Source organism: Microtus pennsylvanicus, chromosome 10 (assembly GCF_037038515.1).
Source record: "Microtus pennsylvanicus isolate mMicPen1 chromosome 10, mMicPen1.hap1, whole genome shotgun sequence".
NCBI lineage: Eukaryota > Metazoa > Chordata > Mammalia > Rodentia > Cricetidae > Microtus > Microtus pennsylvanicus.
In genome coordinates, this window is record NC_134588.1 from 6,116,045 (window position 1) to 6,132,329 (window position 16,285).

The window sequence follows — 16,285 nt, forward strand, 5'->3', positions numbered from 1 at the left end:
ACAGAGTGTGGCGGTCACCGAGCTCCCCTACCCCCAGAAGAACGCTGTAAGTCTCTTCCTCCTAAAAGGCTGTGATTGCTCACAGCACAGAAGTAACTAGAGACAATATGTGAGGCAACTGCATTGGACTGTGTTCCAAGAAAACGTAAATGCGAATGCTGAGACAGTGTGGGGCTTGCCTTCATCCTCAGAGCCGAAGCTGATCTTGCCTAGGAAGCTTGATTCACCTCTCACATTCTCCTAAGCTAAATTACCATCATAGGACATGCCGCCAGCTTTCCGTGTCTCCTATCGTTATCGCAGTGGTGCAAGAGACGGACAATACTGACCACAGCGTGACACCAACATCAGCCGTTGGCTAGTGCTAAGCCTTCAGATGGCTTTTGACATTAGTAGCACGTCTAGGGTTTATTTTCATGAATACAAATCAACAATAAGAAATTAAATTTCTTGGTACATGCCTGATAGGAAGTATATGTTTGATTTCTGTAATTTGGCAATAAGTAAGATACATCGCCACACTGATATGGCAGTGTGACTCTCTAGGTAACAATCCTAATAATTCTGGGGCTATTGACTAACTAACATTAACCGAAACAACTTTATAAACAATGAGCACAGGCTCATTGTGTGTTTCCCAGCACCCACGTCAGTCAGCGTAACGCCCTACTCCATGAATCCATCCAAGTTCTCTGGCCTCCTCCAGCACTGGGACACACATACTCAGACACAGACAGACACACAGACACACACACACACACACAGACACACAGACACACACACAGACACAGACACACACAAACAGACACACATACACACAAAGACTCTCACAGACACATAGACACACAGACGCACACACATAGACACACAGACACAAAGACACACACACAGACACATACACACAGACACACAAACACACACACAGACACAGAGACACACACAGACACACAAAGACTCAAACAGACACATAGACACAGACACACACACACAGACACACAAAGACTCTCACAGACACACACACAGACACACACACACAGACAGAGACAGAGACAGAGTTTGTTTTTTAAAGATGAACAAAGGGTGGGTGAGATAAAGGCACTTGACCCCAGGTCTGATGATCTGAGTTTAGTTCCTGGAACCTACATGATAGAGAGAGAGAGAGAACCAACTCTCAAGAGGTGTTGTCTGACTTCCACAAATGGGCTACGGTGTATACACATACAGACACACACCAAATAAAGTTACAAATTAAAAACAAAGTAATGCAATTTAGAAGATTCTGAGGAGGGTTCAGGGACATTCCTTTCCATCCACCTGACTTTTAGTGGTTCTTGTTTAACTCTGGCCCACCAGTGATATCCTGAAGGCTTCATTTTCCTTCTCTATTTTACAAGCAGGCTTCTCACACTAATACAAGAGGTAACACTTCTATCTACTCTCAACCCAAACCTTGTTCTCACTATACTGAGCCAGGATCTGCAATACTGGTGACCACAAAGCCGCCCTCACCGCTGCCTGGGCTGCTTTTCTTTCCCTGCTGACCCAGAACAAATGTGTGGTCACTGGACGGTCTTTGTTTTGAATCCAAGTATACTACAAGTTCGGGCAAGAGTGACTTTGTCTTCTCAGGATCTCTTGTAACCCAGGCAGGTCTCAGGCTCACTGTGTAGCTAGGGATGACCTTGAACGTCTGATCTCCTGTGCCAGAGTGCTAGGACCAAGTGTGTACCACCACACCAGGCCCCATTCAGTACTGGAGATCAGTACAGGGCTCTGTGCATGCCAGATGAGCACTGCACAAACTGACCAGGACGTCCCCAGCCTCAAGAGTGAGACTCAAGAGTGAGTCCACATACCTGTCAAAATGGACCATTTTCAAGGGTTCAAGGCAGAGAGAACTGTTAGGTGGCAAACCCTGGACAAAGGTTAATTGCTGTGGCTGGCGCTGGCCACTAGCAGTTTCTGGCAGCTTCCTCTTTCCTCTGTACCTACCTGTTACAGGGTCCACCTGTCTGCAAAACCCCGCCTCCTACCCTGAACTCTTCATCTGGGAGCTGGGCTGCCCTTCCCCCAGAGGATCTTCTCTGTATAATCTAGAGATTTTGGTTACACTGGTTCTTTTTACCCTTTTATCCTCCTGGCCCCTAAGTCTCCTGGCTCTAGGTCTCTCGCCCCTTCTCTCACATGGCACAGCTTGGTCACGATCACTGTGAACTCTCTCAGATAGATGTCCCTGCCTGGCTACACGCTCCCTCTCATCTACAATAACCTTCTCCTCCACTGTTCATAGGAATAGTCATGTCCTCCTTTTCATTCAAGAATATCTTCCAGAAATCAGAAAGGCAGCGGGCAGCACCCTTGTTCACCGAGGCTGCAGCATTCGCAGGGATCTGACTGTGGTGGGGACGGCTGGCCTCGCTGCTCACAACCTGCTGCTGGCTTTCCCTGCCAGCATGTGTGGATGAGTCAGGGCGCTGATGCAGAGGCCTGCCGTGCTGGCTAGATACATTCTTCCGTGTGGCTTCAAATGAATAATGTTTTAGTTTCCCAGCCCTGTCCAAGTGCGCTGGCTTTAAAACCATGTCTTTAAGTGAAAGACTGGCAAGCATACTCTGAAGACCTGCTCTGGGCCACTTCCTAGAATCTGGGCGCTAGAAGGGCTGGCTCTCAGAAGCACTTTCGCAAGACCGGAGGATTTCTGCTTCTTTGCTTTCAGCAAAGCTGAGGGGCACAATGGAGTTCTCAGATGGCAGACTATTAACACAACTCCACATCACTTTGTGAGCAACGATGCCACCCAGGTGCTGAAGCTGTGGGTATTCCTCAGCAGCAATTCTAACAACTCAGAAAGGAGCTAGAGAGAACTCTGATAACACGCACCACTCAGCCCAAATATAAACATAGGGCAATCCTACTCTCAAGGTTCAAAAGCTGTGAACTCTAAAGGAACATGTGGCCAGTTATACGGTAATGAGCATGGTGACAGCTCAATCCAGAAAAGACTCTCATTTTTACTTTGTGAATGCAAGTCAATTCAAGTTGTTTTTTAAACGAATTTCAAAGTAGTCCTTACTCTTTCTTATTTGAAGGGCTAGAGGAGGTGATTGCGAAAGGCCTTCCCAACAAAGAGGAGGAGGCAGTTCAGCCTGGAAAGAGGATGGGTGCACACAATCGGAGGAAAGAGCACTGCTGTTCCAACAGTCAGCTTAAGTAGTGCTCTGGAGGGAAGGGCTTTCACAGTCCAGTGGCTGGCTGGAACTTTGCCCAGGCTAGCTGGCCAGCCTGCTCCAGGACTTTGCATTTCCTGGCTTCCTTTCTTGCTGGAGCTGGGATCAGCTTTCAGTGTGGGTTCTTGTATCGGGCTTAGGTCTGCACGCTGGTGAAGCATTCTCTGTATAGACAGCAATGTCTCCCCAGCCCTCTATTGCCTGCTCTCAACGTGTTATTGCAGCTATAACCTCCCAACAGCCAGTCTTTAGGAACTCTTTACATTGGAAATCAATATCTGTAGATGTCAGTTTCCAACATATCCCAAGGTGTGCACCCTCTTCTAAGATGCTGCATGCTGTTTACTGCATTGGTGAATCCCTGCACTATACTGTCTGGGCCTCGGTTTTTACAGACTGAGACCCATGGGCACAGAGCTGAGGGAGGGGCAAGGGAATTCGGGATGACTGCCCATGTGCTGTTGAAAGCTGGACTAAACTGGGTTTTTAGTCCATGCTAAGGTTCCTCAGAGCCAAGCGGGCTGCCTGAAGCACCCTTGACACAGTTGTGACAAATCCCCGGAAGTCCTCTGGGCAGGGGTGTAACAGCAGGGCTCTGTTGGAGAGTACACACACACATGCACACACACACACAACCGTGCCGTACAGGGATGCTCGGCCCCAAAGCCAGGCGCACACTCCATGTTACGGCGGCAGCACTCGCAGTCTGGGCTCCAGTGGTAGCCGGCTGTGCAGGCACAGCGCCGTGGGGCTGTGTGATTGCCAGGGTCCACCGCCACCAGGGCCTTGCCTGTGGGAGACAAGAGAAGATCAGTGACCAGCAAGAAGCAGGAGACACAGATGCACTGTCCACCCGGTGCACTGTTCCCACCCAGCTGCATCTGGCAGCCAACAGGGTGACTCACTGGGTTTGAGGAACTCGGGAGTTCCTTCCCGCACTTCCTTGTTGGTAGGAAACCATCCAACATATCCTGTTCTAGAGAGCTGTGTGGGCTCTCTAGGCAGCTTTGTGTTAGGAGGTTTAATTATTTGTAATTGCACAGCAGTGCACAGCTGCTAGTTTTTGTTGTTGGGGGGGTTGTTTGTTTGTTTTGTTTTTCTTGTAAATTCAGATTTCAAACAAAATTTAGACAGACCTAGTGAAGTTTCTGGGGACGTGAGTACACCCAGGGGTCCTGAAAGGCTCTGGGGTGCTCAGTTAAGAGGACAAAGCACAGAAACAGGCACAGTCTGTCTGACTTACGAACCAGGGTCTGTCTGTCTGTCTCTCTGTGTTTCTCTCTCTCTCTCTCTCTCTCTCTCTCTCTCTCTCTCTCTCTCTCTCTCTCTCTCTCTCTCTGTTTCTCTCTCTCTCTCTCTCTCTCTCTCTCTCTCTCTCTCACACACACACACACACACACACAAAACACACCTCTTCCCAATAAACAGAAAGGGCTTGACTTCTTACTCTATTTTCCCGGCTTCTCAGTTTTCTGGAGTGTGGGTGTATGGGAACTGAGTGCCCAACACACATCCTTATTGTTCAGATTCACATGAGTGTCCTTGTTCACTACAATCCCTATTGACACTTGCAGGGTATTTTCATCACCCTGGACATGGGCTGAACCACACAAAGTGTGGAGTCACTCTTCGCTCTCCACGAGGACCTCAGCATTCCGGTCTGACTTTCCTACAGAGTGATTTCTCCTCTTGCCGCCCCCCCCCCACCTTCCAGGATAATCCTGGGGGTGGAAACCAAACCCCATGTGCTCCAGTAAGGCATTCTCCCGCTGAGCTAGGTCCGCAGCCTAAATAAGCATCCTTGCTGCAGTCTAGCCGAAGCACCTTTCTCATTTTGGGCTTTTATCTGCCGATGGCCTTGTTTTAAATGACCCCATGTGTAGTGCTGTCTTGTGTTTCAAGAAGGCAGTGGTGTGTCCTGCCCAAAAAACATGTGTGGTATAAAGCTCTGTGAGTCTGAGTTGTGTGCTGACTCACAAGACCTACCTAGTAAACAGTGAAACGCACATGACAAGGGGTTTGTGCGTGGGACAAAGGCCTCTGATGAGAGGGGCTTCTCGGAAGCTAGTCCTGAATTCTCCTAGGAGCTACGAGTGATTCAGGACTCATAAATTCAACAGCTGGGGTGACTTCATGGAATGCAGATACTGCGGATAAGGATACTAAATTGTACAGGTGTGCACACACGTGACATGAAGTCAAAGCATCATTTACACTGCCCAGGTGGCTGTCACGATGGCTCACTGGCTAAGAGCCCGTACTGCCCTTGCAGAGCGTCTGAGTTCCAGGTACCCACATCCTGAAGCTCACGCCTGGCTCTAACTCAAGCTCCAGGGAACTGGACCTTCTTTGGCCTCCTTGGGCACATGCTGCCATGTGCAGACCACCCCACACAGACACATAATTAAAAACAATGACTCTTTAAAAGGAAACAAACAAATAAAAAAAAAACAGGCAAAAAGCTTCTCTGTAAAGGCTGAAAGGCCCCGTCTCATCAGGATTTTCTTTATGGCTTCTGCACCTTAACTTCCAAAGGGAAAGAGACAGGGAAAATCAAACTTGTTTCTTCCTTCACTGTCTCAAATTACAGACAATTAAGAAGGGACATTATTAGTTTTATGCTTCTTAGACCCAAGAATGAGCCCCATTTGCCCTGGTACCCATTGACCAAACCCGCGTAGCACAAAGGGCAATTGAGCAGAAACATATACATAGTACATATGCGCAGACAGGGGGCATGCGCAGACAGGGGGCATGCGCAGACAGGGGGCATGCGCAGACAGGGGGCATGCGCAGACAGACAGGGGGCATGCGCAGACAGACAGGGGGCATGGGCAGACAGGGGGCATGCGCAGACAGGGGGCACATGCCCCGCTGCTTTTCTGCGCCAGTGTGAGTGAGTGGAGGTGGCAGCAGTTCCACAACAATCGGATGTGTTCAGTGTTCAGCGCTAATTAATTTTGGCGGTAGACAGAATGAATCCTTATTTCCAACAGACAGCAATGACTCAAGGTCATTAAAGGAAATAAAAATACTTGATCAGATGCTTGTGCCCTGTGGAGTTTCCACATTACTTTCTCCAGGCTAAAATCCGCCAGCTGTCTGAACACGTTAGAAGAATGATAGTGTTCAGAAATGCGCTCTAAGGGCCATATCCTATAGAGATTAGGTCACCAATAATGGATCTCCCTTAGCACTGGGGACAGAGAGATGGCTCAGAGGTTAAGAGCACTTGCAAAAGACCTCAGTTCAGTTCTCACTGCCCTTGTCAGAGTTATCTGTTGCCTCTTCTGATCCTCTTGGATGCCCTGTGGGGTGTGTGTGTGTGTGTGTGTGTCTGGGCTCACTTCATAGTGGTATGATAATTTGACCACCAATTAAAGCCATTGTCTGCAACAAACTGCAGCACCTCAGACACAATGGCATGCATGAATTCATCGTGTTAATGCATATGCTTGGGAGGAAGCTGAACAATCCAGCCAGGGTTCAGAAAGCCACAAGCACTTGGTGTACCTTTCCTGTATGTGCTATGCTTCAGGGAAACAAAGAAGTGACAGAAAGGAGCTAGGCATGGTGGTACATGCCTTTATTCCCAGCACTAGGGAGGCAGAGGGGCAGAGGGTAGGGGCAGGAAGGTGGAGGCCAGGCTGCATAGGAAGCCTCTATTTCTAAAAGAATCGAGAGTTAGAGATGTTGCTCAGTGGTAAATCATCTGGCTGGCATGTGTAGGCCTTGGATTGATCCCTAGAACCCAACTCATACTTATCATGGTGAATATTACAAAAATAAAATCCCCACTCTTATTCATCTGCACTGTACAATGGATGAAGGGGTTTTGCCAGATCCTTGCCAAAATAAACCAGGATTCTATCAGCCTTCTAAATTTAATTTGCAATACAAGAAATACCAAGGAAAGAATATGACCAATGACACCCAGGGGGTGCAATCATTAAATCCACACCAGAAGCTACGCTAGAGTAACGTGGTGGATGCGTTAGTATTCCCAATAGAAAATGGAAAGAAGAGAGAAGAACCTCGTAGGGAATTCATGAAACATATTTATATTTTGATTCCTAAACATAAGTTACGTTTTTTAATGGAGTTGAGTATGGAGATGTAGTCCTATAATTTCAGTAGTGAGTTACAGGACAACCTGGGCCACAAGTAAGATCCTGTCTCAAAACCTTTTATTTAAAATATATTTATCCAGCTCCCCTTCCCAAAATTATGCCAGCCTGGTGAAACAATAAACTTTAACAATAAAAACTTTGCTATTCAGGAAAAGGCTTATGAGTCAGATCAGTTGGAGGCCCACTTCTCGTCTGTTTATCCTGGAGGAGTTAATCTCAGGTTTCAGTTTTTCCATCTTTAAAATGGGAAAGGTACAGGACTAATGACACAGGCACACCAAACACTGGGGCAACGTTTTGTCAATGGTAAGATGTGTCCGCAATTAAAGTGCAATGCCTATTCTGGAGCAGAAAGGTGGAAATGTTTAACCTGCAGCGCTGGAGACACTAAGCCATGAGCAGAACCTTTTCCTACAACGATAAAGGAAAAGCAGCAGGCTTATTTATCATGTGTGCACCTCCACGCCCCCGGTGACGTGTCAGCGCGACAGGCCCACCTGCATCACAGACTTTATGCAGCAAGCACTTATCTTCTTCGTTCCAGGTGTCCAAGTACTCATCTGGACCACAGGGCAGACACACACTGTCAGAGGTAGGCGTGCATTTAGAAGACAGGTATCTTCCTTAAATGGAGAAGATGATGTGTCAATCAAAACCAAAACAATAACAATAAATGCTGATCAAAAGTAAACAAGCTGGATATGACGGTGCATGCCTTTAATTCCAGCTGGTCTTTGAGATCCTGGCTAGCCTGGTCTAAGGAGCAAGTTCCAGGGCAGCTAAGGCTACACAGAGAAACCCTATCTTAAAAAAACCAACCAACCCAATAAACAAACAAACAATTACAGACAGACAGATAAAAAGAAATAAAGAAAGAAGGAAGGAAAAAAGGAAGAAAGAAGAAAGAGAGAGAGGGAGGGAAAAAGAGGGGAAGGGGAGAGGAGGGAGGGGAAGGGAAGGGAAGGGAAAAGAAGGGAAGGGAAAACTAAATAGGAAGAGCAGCGCTGAGTGTGTATGAAGATTTGGGTTAAATCCCCAGCGCTGCATGAAGATGTAAACGGCAATCTGCAGATGTGGTTAGAGAGCCGCTGGTCCAGGAACCTTCTATGACAGGGTAATATGTGAGGAAAGAGAACTGCAGGCACTGAGCACAGCACCTGGGCTCCTCGGGGCTCTGCTAGTCGAAATATCCTGCCCCAGATTCTCTGTGTGTACTGTTGCTCCCTCCGAGGCTTGCTGTGACTACAGATGTCTCTTAGTTTGTCTAAATAAGCAACCAACCAACCAACCAACCAACCAACTAACCAACAACCATCTTTTTACTCCCATACTCTGCTGACCAAGAAATCGAACTCAGAAATTACACTGTGCCCTGTAGCCCTTGAGGGGTTTGCTGGAATGGACTAAGGGAAGAACTGGGCTGAGGAAGTGGATTGGTCTTTTCCTCTCATCCTCAAGCTCTCCTCTACGGTCACCATGGCTACTTGCCTACATGTGTTCTATATGCACTATTTGCTAGCGACTAGTTTACTTTGACCAAGAGTCTTCCACTGGCACATGTGTGCACGCTACATATACACACATGTACTTGATCAAAGTATCGGCTCTGAAGCCAAGTGGTGGTGATGCACACCTCTAATTCCAGCACTTGGGGGAGGGGCAGAGGCAGGCGGATCTCTGTGAGTTCAAGGCCAGCCTGGTCTACAAGAGCTAGTTCCAGGACAAGCTCCAAAGCTACAGAGAAATCCTGTTTTAAAAAACAAAACCAAAAGTATTGTCTCTGTGTCCTCTATACTCAAGAGCTATTTGCAACCAAAACATCCAGAAAGACCTCAGTTATAAAGTAACCCAGCTTCTGCTACCCTCTCCAAGAACAAGAGAAAGCGAGGACCTAAGAGGTTGGTACTCCACAGGGGCACACAAACACTGGTCACACTTGTGGAAGGTGGTGGATGGCAGCCTTTGTGCTCTTTGACTGCTATATGGAAGAAGATGTGTCAAGGGTTAAGCAAGTCCAGTTAGTTATTCCGGAATAAGACTGCTGTACACACGTTTTCAAGGGTCAGCTACACTTCATGTTTTACTAGGATGTGATTTCGGGAAACTCTGTCATCTCAGGAACAAGATTCGTAGGTAATGCTATCTATTGAGGGGAAGCATTATGTCTTCTGGGTGGCAAACATCATTGCCTACCACTATCATGAAAGGTCTATAAATTTCCTCCTTCATCTCTTAGGACAGAAACAAAAGGAAAGCTAGAAATCCCTGAGGTACCTGGTTCGCATTTGCTGCAACATCGTCCAAGGTGCTCATAATGTCTCTCTCGGGCGCATGGAGGAGCCACCAGGAGGGTCACCTGAAAAGAAAAGTGACATCAGGAAGACGCTGTGCACAAATTATTCCTGGACAGCACAAACAGTGACGGGCAGGGCTGGAGAGATGGCTCAGTGGCTAGGGCTTTGCTAGCCAAGGCCAAGGCTGATAACACATGGAAAAGGAGAGAATCAGCTCCCAAAGTCTGACCTCTGACCACATGAGACCACAAACACACAAAACAAGTAAATAGAGAGGAAAATGAATTGTCAAGTTGTTTTTCTGCAAAGCATATGAAAATACCTTAAAGGGCTTTCAACATTTTCCCTTCCTAGGTTAGTCCATTCCCCTAGGATACACAAACCCAACCTTTCAGCACAGGGCTCTTCCCGCTTAGACAGTTAAAACACTTCAGTGACACAGAGAAGTAGTGTGAATTAAAGGAAATTTCCGTGCCTGCAGAGAAGGTGAAAACATCTTCATAAGAGACACTTAAGAAGTTGGGTCCAAGCCCTCACACCTCATCATCCTCCCTGCAGCCCGTCTCCGCCCCCAGCTCTGGCAGACTCCATAGGTCCAGGTATAGTCCACCAGTCAGAAGAACAGCACTCTCTGGGCTTCATATTCTGGTCTACGACTTTTGAGAAGGACTTCGGTTTTATCAGACGGCAGACTAAATGTAGGAGCCCAAAGCCCCCCCAAACCTCAGTGGAGACACCATACTGAATCTAAAGACTTGTCAGTCACCACTTAGGCCAGAAGACCAGAGAAGACAATGAAAACAATGGAACAAAACACTCATCCAACAAGTACAAAAACAGAAATCAACACCTAGACCTATTCCAAATCCAGATGACTAAACACCTGTGTAAGAATACAACCAACAACATAAAGGGCACCATCAGAACCCAACTATCCTATGACAAGACCTGAACATTCCAATGCAGCTGAAGTACAAGAAAATAACTTTAAAAATAATTTCATCAAGATGATAGAGGTCCTTAAGGTGTAAATTTCAAAAATTTCTTAAAGAAATCAAGGAAAAAGACAGACAAAAAATTAGAAAAAAATCAGTAAGTATGTTTAAAAAAATACCAAGAAAGATAAGAAAAAACAAACAATAGAGAAAACACAAACTGAGGGAATTCTAGAAATGAAAAATCTGAGTAAACAAAAACAGGAACTACAAATGCAAGCATCATCAAAGATATGGATGAGGAAATAGATTCAACAGTCAGAGAAAATTTTAAATCTGAAAAATTCCCAACACAAAACATGCAGGAAATCTTGGGCACTATGAAAAGACCAAACCTAAGAAAAATAGGAATAGAAGAAGGAGAAGAATCACAACTCAAAGACCCAGAAAATATATCCAACAAATCATAAAAGAAAACTTTCCCAACCTAAACAAGGATATGCCTATGAAGGTACAAGAAGCTTAAAGATTTCTTCTCTTTTTGTATCAGGTTTCTCGCCTTTTTACCCGCCATCTTGCAAGTTGAGAAGAACACATCAGAAGTTTGTCATCGCCACCTCTACAAAAGTTGATATCAGCACAGTTAAAATCCCCAAACACCTGACTGATGCTTACTTCAAGAAAAAGCAGCTGCGTAAGCCCAGGCATCAGGAGGGCGAGATCTTTGACACGGAGAAGGAGAAATATGAGATTGCAGAGCAGCGCAAGGCTGATCAGAAAGCGGTGGACTCGCAGATTCTGCCAAAGATCAAAGCTGTTCCTCAGCTGCAGGGCTACCTGCGCTCTCAGTCCTGTCTGACCAATGGGATGTATCCTCACAAACTGGTTTTCTAAATTGCTGACAACCTAACTAAACAACTTTATGTGTCAAAAAAAAAGAAGAAGCTTAAAGAACACCAAATAGACTGGACAAGGAAAAAAGTGTCCCCTCACCACATAATAATCAAAACACTAAACATACAAAACAAATAATATGAAAAGCTGCAAATGAAAAAGAACAAGTAACATATAAAGACAAATCTATTAGTATTACATCCAACTTCACTGAATGACAGAAGGGCCTGAACAGACGTCTTGCAGATATGAAGAAACCACATATACCAGCTCAGATTATGATACCCAGCAAAATTTTCAATCATTATAGATGAAGAAAACAAAATATTTCATGACAGAGTCAAATTTAAATTTCTGTCCACAAATTCAGTCCTACAAAAAGTTATAGAAGAAAAACACCAACTCAAGAAAATTAGCTACACCCATGAAAGCACAAGCAACACATAATCTCACACCAGTAAAACCCAAAGAAGGAACACATACACACACACACATACACACACGCATACACACACACTACCACTACTACCACCACCACAACAACAAAAATAACATGAATTAAAAATCACTGGTCATTAATATCTCTCAATATCAAGGAACTTAATTTATTAATAAAAATATACAAGATAACAGATGGATACAAAAACAGGATCCATACTTCTGCTGCACACAAGAAACACACCTCAACATCAAAGACAGACATTACCTCAGAGTAAAGGATTGGAAAAAGATTGTACAATCAAGCAACCTAAGAAGCAAGCTGAATAGCTATCCTAATATTTGACAAAATAGATTTCAAACCAAAATGGAAGAGATTGAGAATACTGCATCAAAAGAAAAATTCATCAAGGTGAAGTCTCAATGCTGAACATCTATGCCACAAATACAAGGGCACCCACATTTGTAACAGAAAGATTACCAAATATTAAACTACACATTGAATTCGACACAGTAATTGTGGGAAACTTCTACACCTCACTCTCTCCTATGGACAGTTTTGCCAGACAGAAACAAAACAGAGACATAACAGAACAAGCAGATGTTATGACTCAAATGGACCTGAGATATTTCTACAGAATATTTCTCCCAAACACCAAAGAATATACCTTCTCAGAACCTCAGGTAACCGTCTCCAAAACTGACCACATATGTAGTCACAAAGCAAGTCTCAACAGATACAAAAAAAAAAGGAATAACATTTTGTATCTTATTAAATCGTCATGGATTAAAGTTGAGTTCAACAACACAAACTACAGGAAACTTACAAGCATATGGAAAATGAGGAACTTACAACTAAATTACCAATGGGTCAAGGAAGAAATAAGCAAACAAATTGAATACTTCCTAGAATTCAATGAAAACGCATGTACAACACACTCAAACTTATAGGACACAATGAAAGCAGTTCATAGCACTAAGTACCTGCATAAAGAATTTAGAGAATTCTCATACAAAAAAAGCAAGCATATTCACGGGGAATAGATGGTAGGAATAATCAAATTGAGGACTGAAATCAAGAAAATAGAAACAAAGAGAAAAATACAAAGAATAAATGAAACAAAAAGTTGGTTCTTCGAGAAAATCAACAAGATAGACAAACCTATCCAAACTAACTAAAAGACAGAGAGATGATGTCCAAATTAACAAAACCAGAAATGAAAAAAGAGGCATAGCAAACGACAGTGAGGAAATCTGGAGAACCATTAGGTCATACTTCAAAAAACCTATACTCGGGCAGACGCAGGCGGCGGCAGACACAGGCGGCAGCAGACACATTTATAGCAAGCCTACAGCTAACATTAAATTAAATGGAGAAAAACTCAAAGCCATCCCACTAAAATCAGGAACACAACAAGGATGTCCACTCTCTCCATACCTCTTCAATATAGTGCTTGAAGTTCTAGCAATAGCAATAAGACAACATAAGGAGAAAAAGGGGATTCGTATTGGAAAGGAAGAAGTTAAGCTTTTGTTATTTGCAGATGATATGACAGTATACATAAGCAACCCAAAAACTCTACCAAAGAACTCCTACAGTTGATAAACACCTTTAGTAATGTGGCAGTATACAAAATCAACTCCAAAAATCAGTTGCCTTCCTGTACACTAAGGATAAGGAAAAAGAGAGGAAAATCAGAGAAGCATCACCTTTCACGATAGCCACAAACAGCATAAAATATCTTGGGGTAACTCTAACCAAGGAAGTGAAAGATCTGTTTGACAAGAACTTTAAGTCTTTGAAGAAAGAAATTAAAGAGGACACCAGAAAATGGAAGGATCTCCCTTGCTCTTGGATTGGGAGGATCAACATAGTAAAAATGGCAATTCTACCAAAAGCAATCTATAGATTCAATGCAATCCCCATCAAAATTCTTCACAGATCTGGAGAAGACAATAATCAACTTTATATGGAAAAACAAAAAGCCCAGGATAGCCAAAACAATCTTATACAATAAAGGATCGTCTGGAGGCATTACCATCCCTGACTTCAAACTCTATTACAGAACTACAGTAATGAAAACAGTGTGGTATTGGCATAAAAACAGAGAAGTCGACCAATGGAATCGAATAGAAGACCCTGACTTTAACCCACAAACCTATGAACACCTGATTTTCGATAAAGGAGCTAAAAGTATACAACGGAAAAAAGAGAGCATGTTCAACAAATTGTGCTGGCAAAAGTGGATGTCAATGTGTAGAAGAATGAAAATAGATCCATATCTATCACCATGCACAAAACTCAAGTCCAAATGGATTAAAGACCTCAATATCAGTCCGAACACACTGAACCTGATAGAAGAGAAAGTGGAAAGTACTCTACACCACATGGGCACAGGAGATCGCTTCCTACGTATAACCCCAGCAGCACAGACATTAAGGGCCTCATTGAATAGATGGGACCTCCTGAGACTGAGAAGCTTCTGTAAAGCAAAGGACACTGTCACTAAGACAAAAAGGCAACCAACTGACTGGGAGAAGATCTTCACCAATCCCGCAACTGACAAAGGTCTGATCTCCAAAATATATAAAGAACTCGAGAAACTAGACCGTAAAAGGCTAATCAACTCAACTATAAAATGGGGCACTAAGTTGAACAGAGAATTCTCAACAGAAGAAGTTCAAATGGCCAAAAGACACTTAAGATCATGCTCAACTTCCTTAGCAATCAGGGAAATGCAAATCAAAACAACTTTGAGATATCATCTTACACCTGTCAGAATGGCTAAAATCAAAAACACCAATGATAGCCTTTGCTGGAGAGGATGTGGAGAAAGGCGTACCCTCGTCCATTGCTGGTGGGAGTGAAAACTTGTGCAACCACTTTGGAAATCAGTGTGGCGGTTTCTCAGAAATTCGGGATCAACCTACCCCTGGACCCAGCAATCGCACTCTTGGGAATATACCCAAGAGATGCCCTATCATACAACAAAAGTATATGCTCAACTATGTTCATAGCAGCATTGTTTGTAATAGCCAGAACCTGGAAACAACCTAGATGCCCTTCAGTGGAAGAATGGATGAAGAAAGTATGGAATATATACATATTAGAGTACTACTCAGTAGTAAAAAACAAGGACTTCTTGAATTTTGCATGCAAATGGATGGAAATAGAAAACACTATCCTGAGTGAGGTAAGCCAGACCCAAAAAGAGGAACATGGGATGTACACACTCTTATTTGGTTTCTAGCCATAAACAAAGGACACTGAGCCTATAATTAGTGATCCCAGAGAAGTTAAATACGGAGAACCCAAAGAAAAACATATAGGCATCCTCCTGAATATTAACCTTCATCAGGCGATGAAAGGAGACAGAGACCCACATTGGAGCACCGGACAGAAATCTCAAGGTCCAAATCAGGAGCAGAAGGAGAGAGAGCATGAGCAAGGAACTCAGGACCACAAGGTGTGCACCCACACACTGAGACAATGGGGATGTTCTATCGGGAACTCACCAAGGCCAGCTGGCCTGGGTCTGAAAAAGCCTGGGATAAAACCGGACTCACTGAACATAGTGGATAATGAGGACTACTGAGAACTCAAGAACAATGGCAATGGGTTTTCGATCCTACTGCACGTACTGGCTTTTTGGGAGCCTAGGCAGTTTGGATGCTCACATTACTAGACCTGGATGGAGGTGGGTGGTCCCTGGACTTCCCACAGGGCAGGGAACCCTGATTGTTCATTGGGCTGATGAGGAAGGGGGACTTGATTAGGGGAGGGGGAGGGAAATGGAAGGCGGTGGTGGGGAAGAGACAGAAATCTTAAATAAATAAATAAATAAATAAACCTATACTCCACAAAATTGGAAAATCTAAAAGAAAATGACAAATTTCTAGATAGGTTCCACACACCAAAGTTAAAAAGACCAGATAAACAATTTAAATAAGACCTATAATTCCTAAGGAAATAGAAGGAATTGTTTTTAAAAATCTCCCAAACAGAAAAAGCCCAGCGCCAGATGATTTCGGTACAGAATTTTACTGGACTTTCAAAGAAGAGCTACTGCCAATACTCTTCAAATTATTCCACAAAACAGAAACAGAAGGAACATTGGCAAATTCTTTTAATGAGGCCACAGTCACCCTGACACCCAGACCACACAAAGACTTTTAATGAGGCCACAGTCACCCTGACACCCAGATCACACAAAGACTTTTAATGAGGCCACAGTCACCCTGACACCCAGACCACACAAAGACTCAACAAAGAGATGCAAGTACAGCCACTTTCCCTCAAGAACATTGACGTAAAAATACTTGATAAAACTTATGAGAACTAAATCCAAGAACTCATCAAAAAGATC

General features: G+C 44.1%; 1 protein-coding gene across 2 annotated transcripts in view; it reads right to left on the reverse strand.

The window, feature by feature from the left end:
* Positions 1–16,285, reverse strand: part of Tnfrsf11a (TNF receptor superfamily member 11a) — an 87,654-nt gene that overhangs the window by 23,459 nt on the left and 47,910 nt on the right. The window contains exons 2-4 of one of the 2 annotated variants that reach the window (XM_075987639.1): positions 9,632–9,713; positions 7,855–7,980; positions 3,874–4,017 (exon numbers count right to left, since the gene is read on the reverse strand). In XM_075987639.1, the coding sequence (XP_075843754.1) occupies positions 3,874–4,017; positions 7,855–7,980; positions 9,632–9,713 (352 nt within the window). The remainder of the gene's footprint in view (positions 1–3,873; positions 4,018–7,854; positions 7,981–9,631; positions 9,714–16,285) is intronic. The other variant, XM_075987640.1, reaches the window with a different exon arrangement.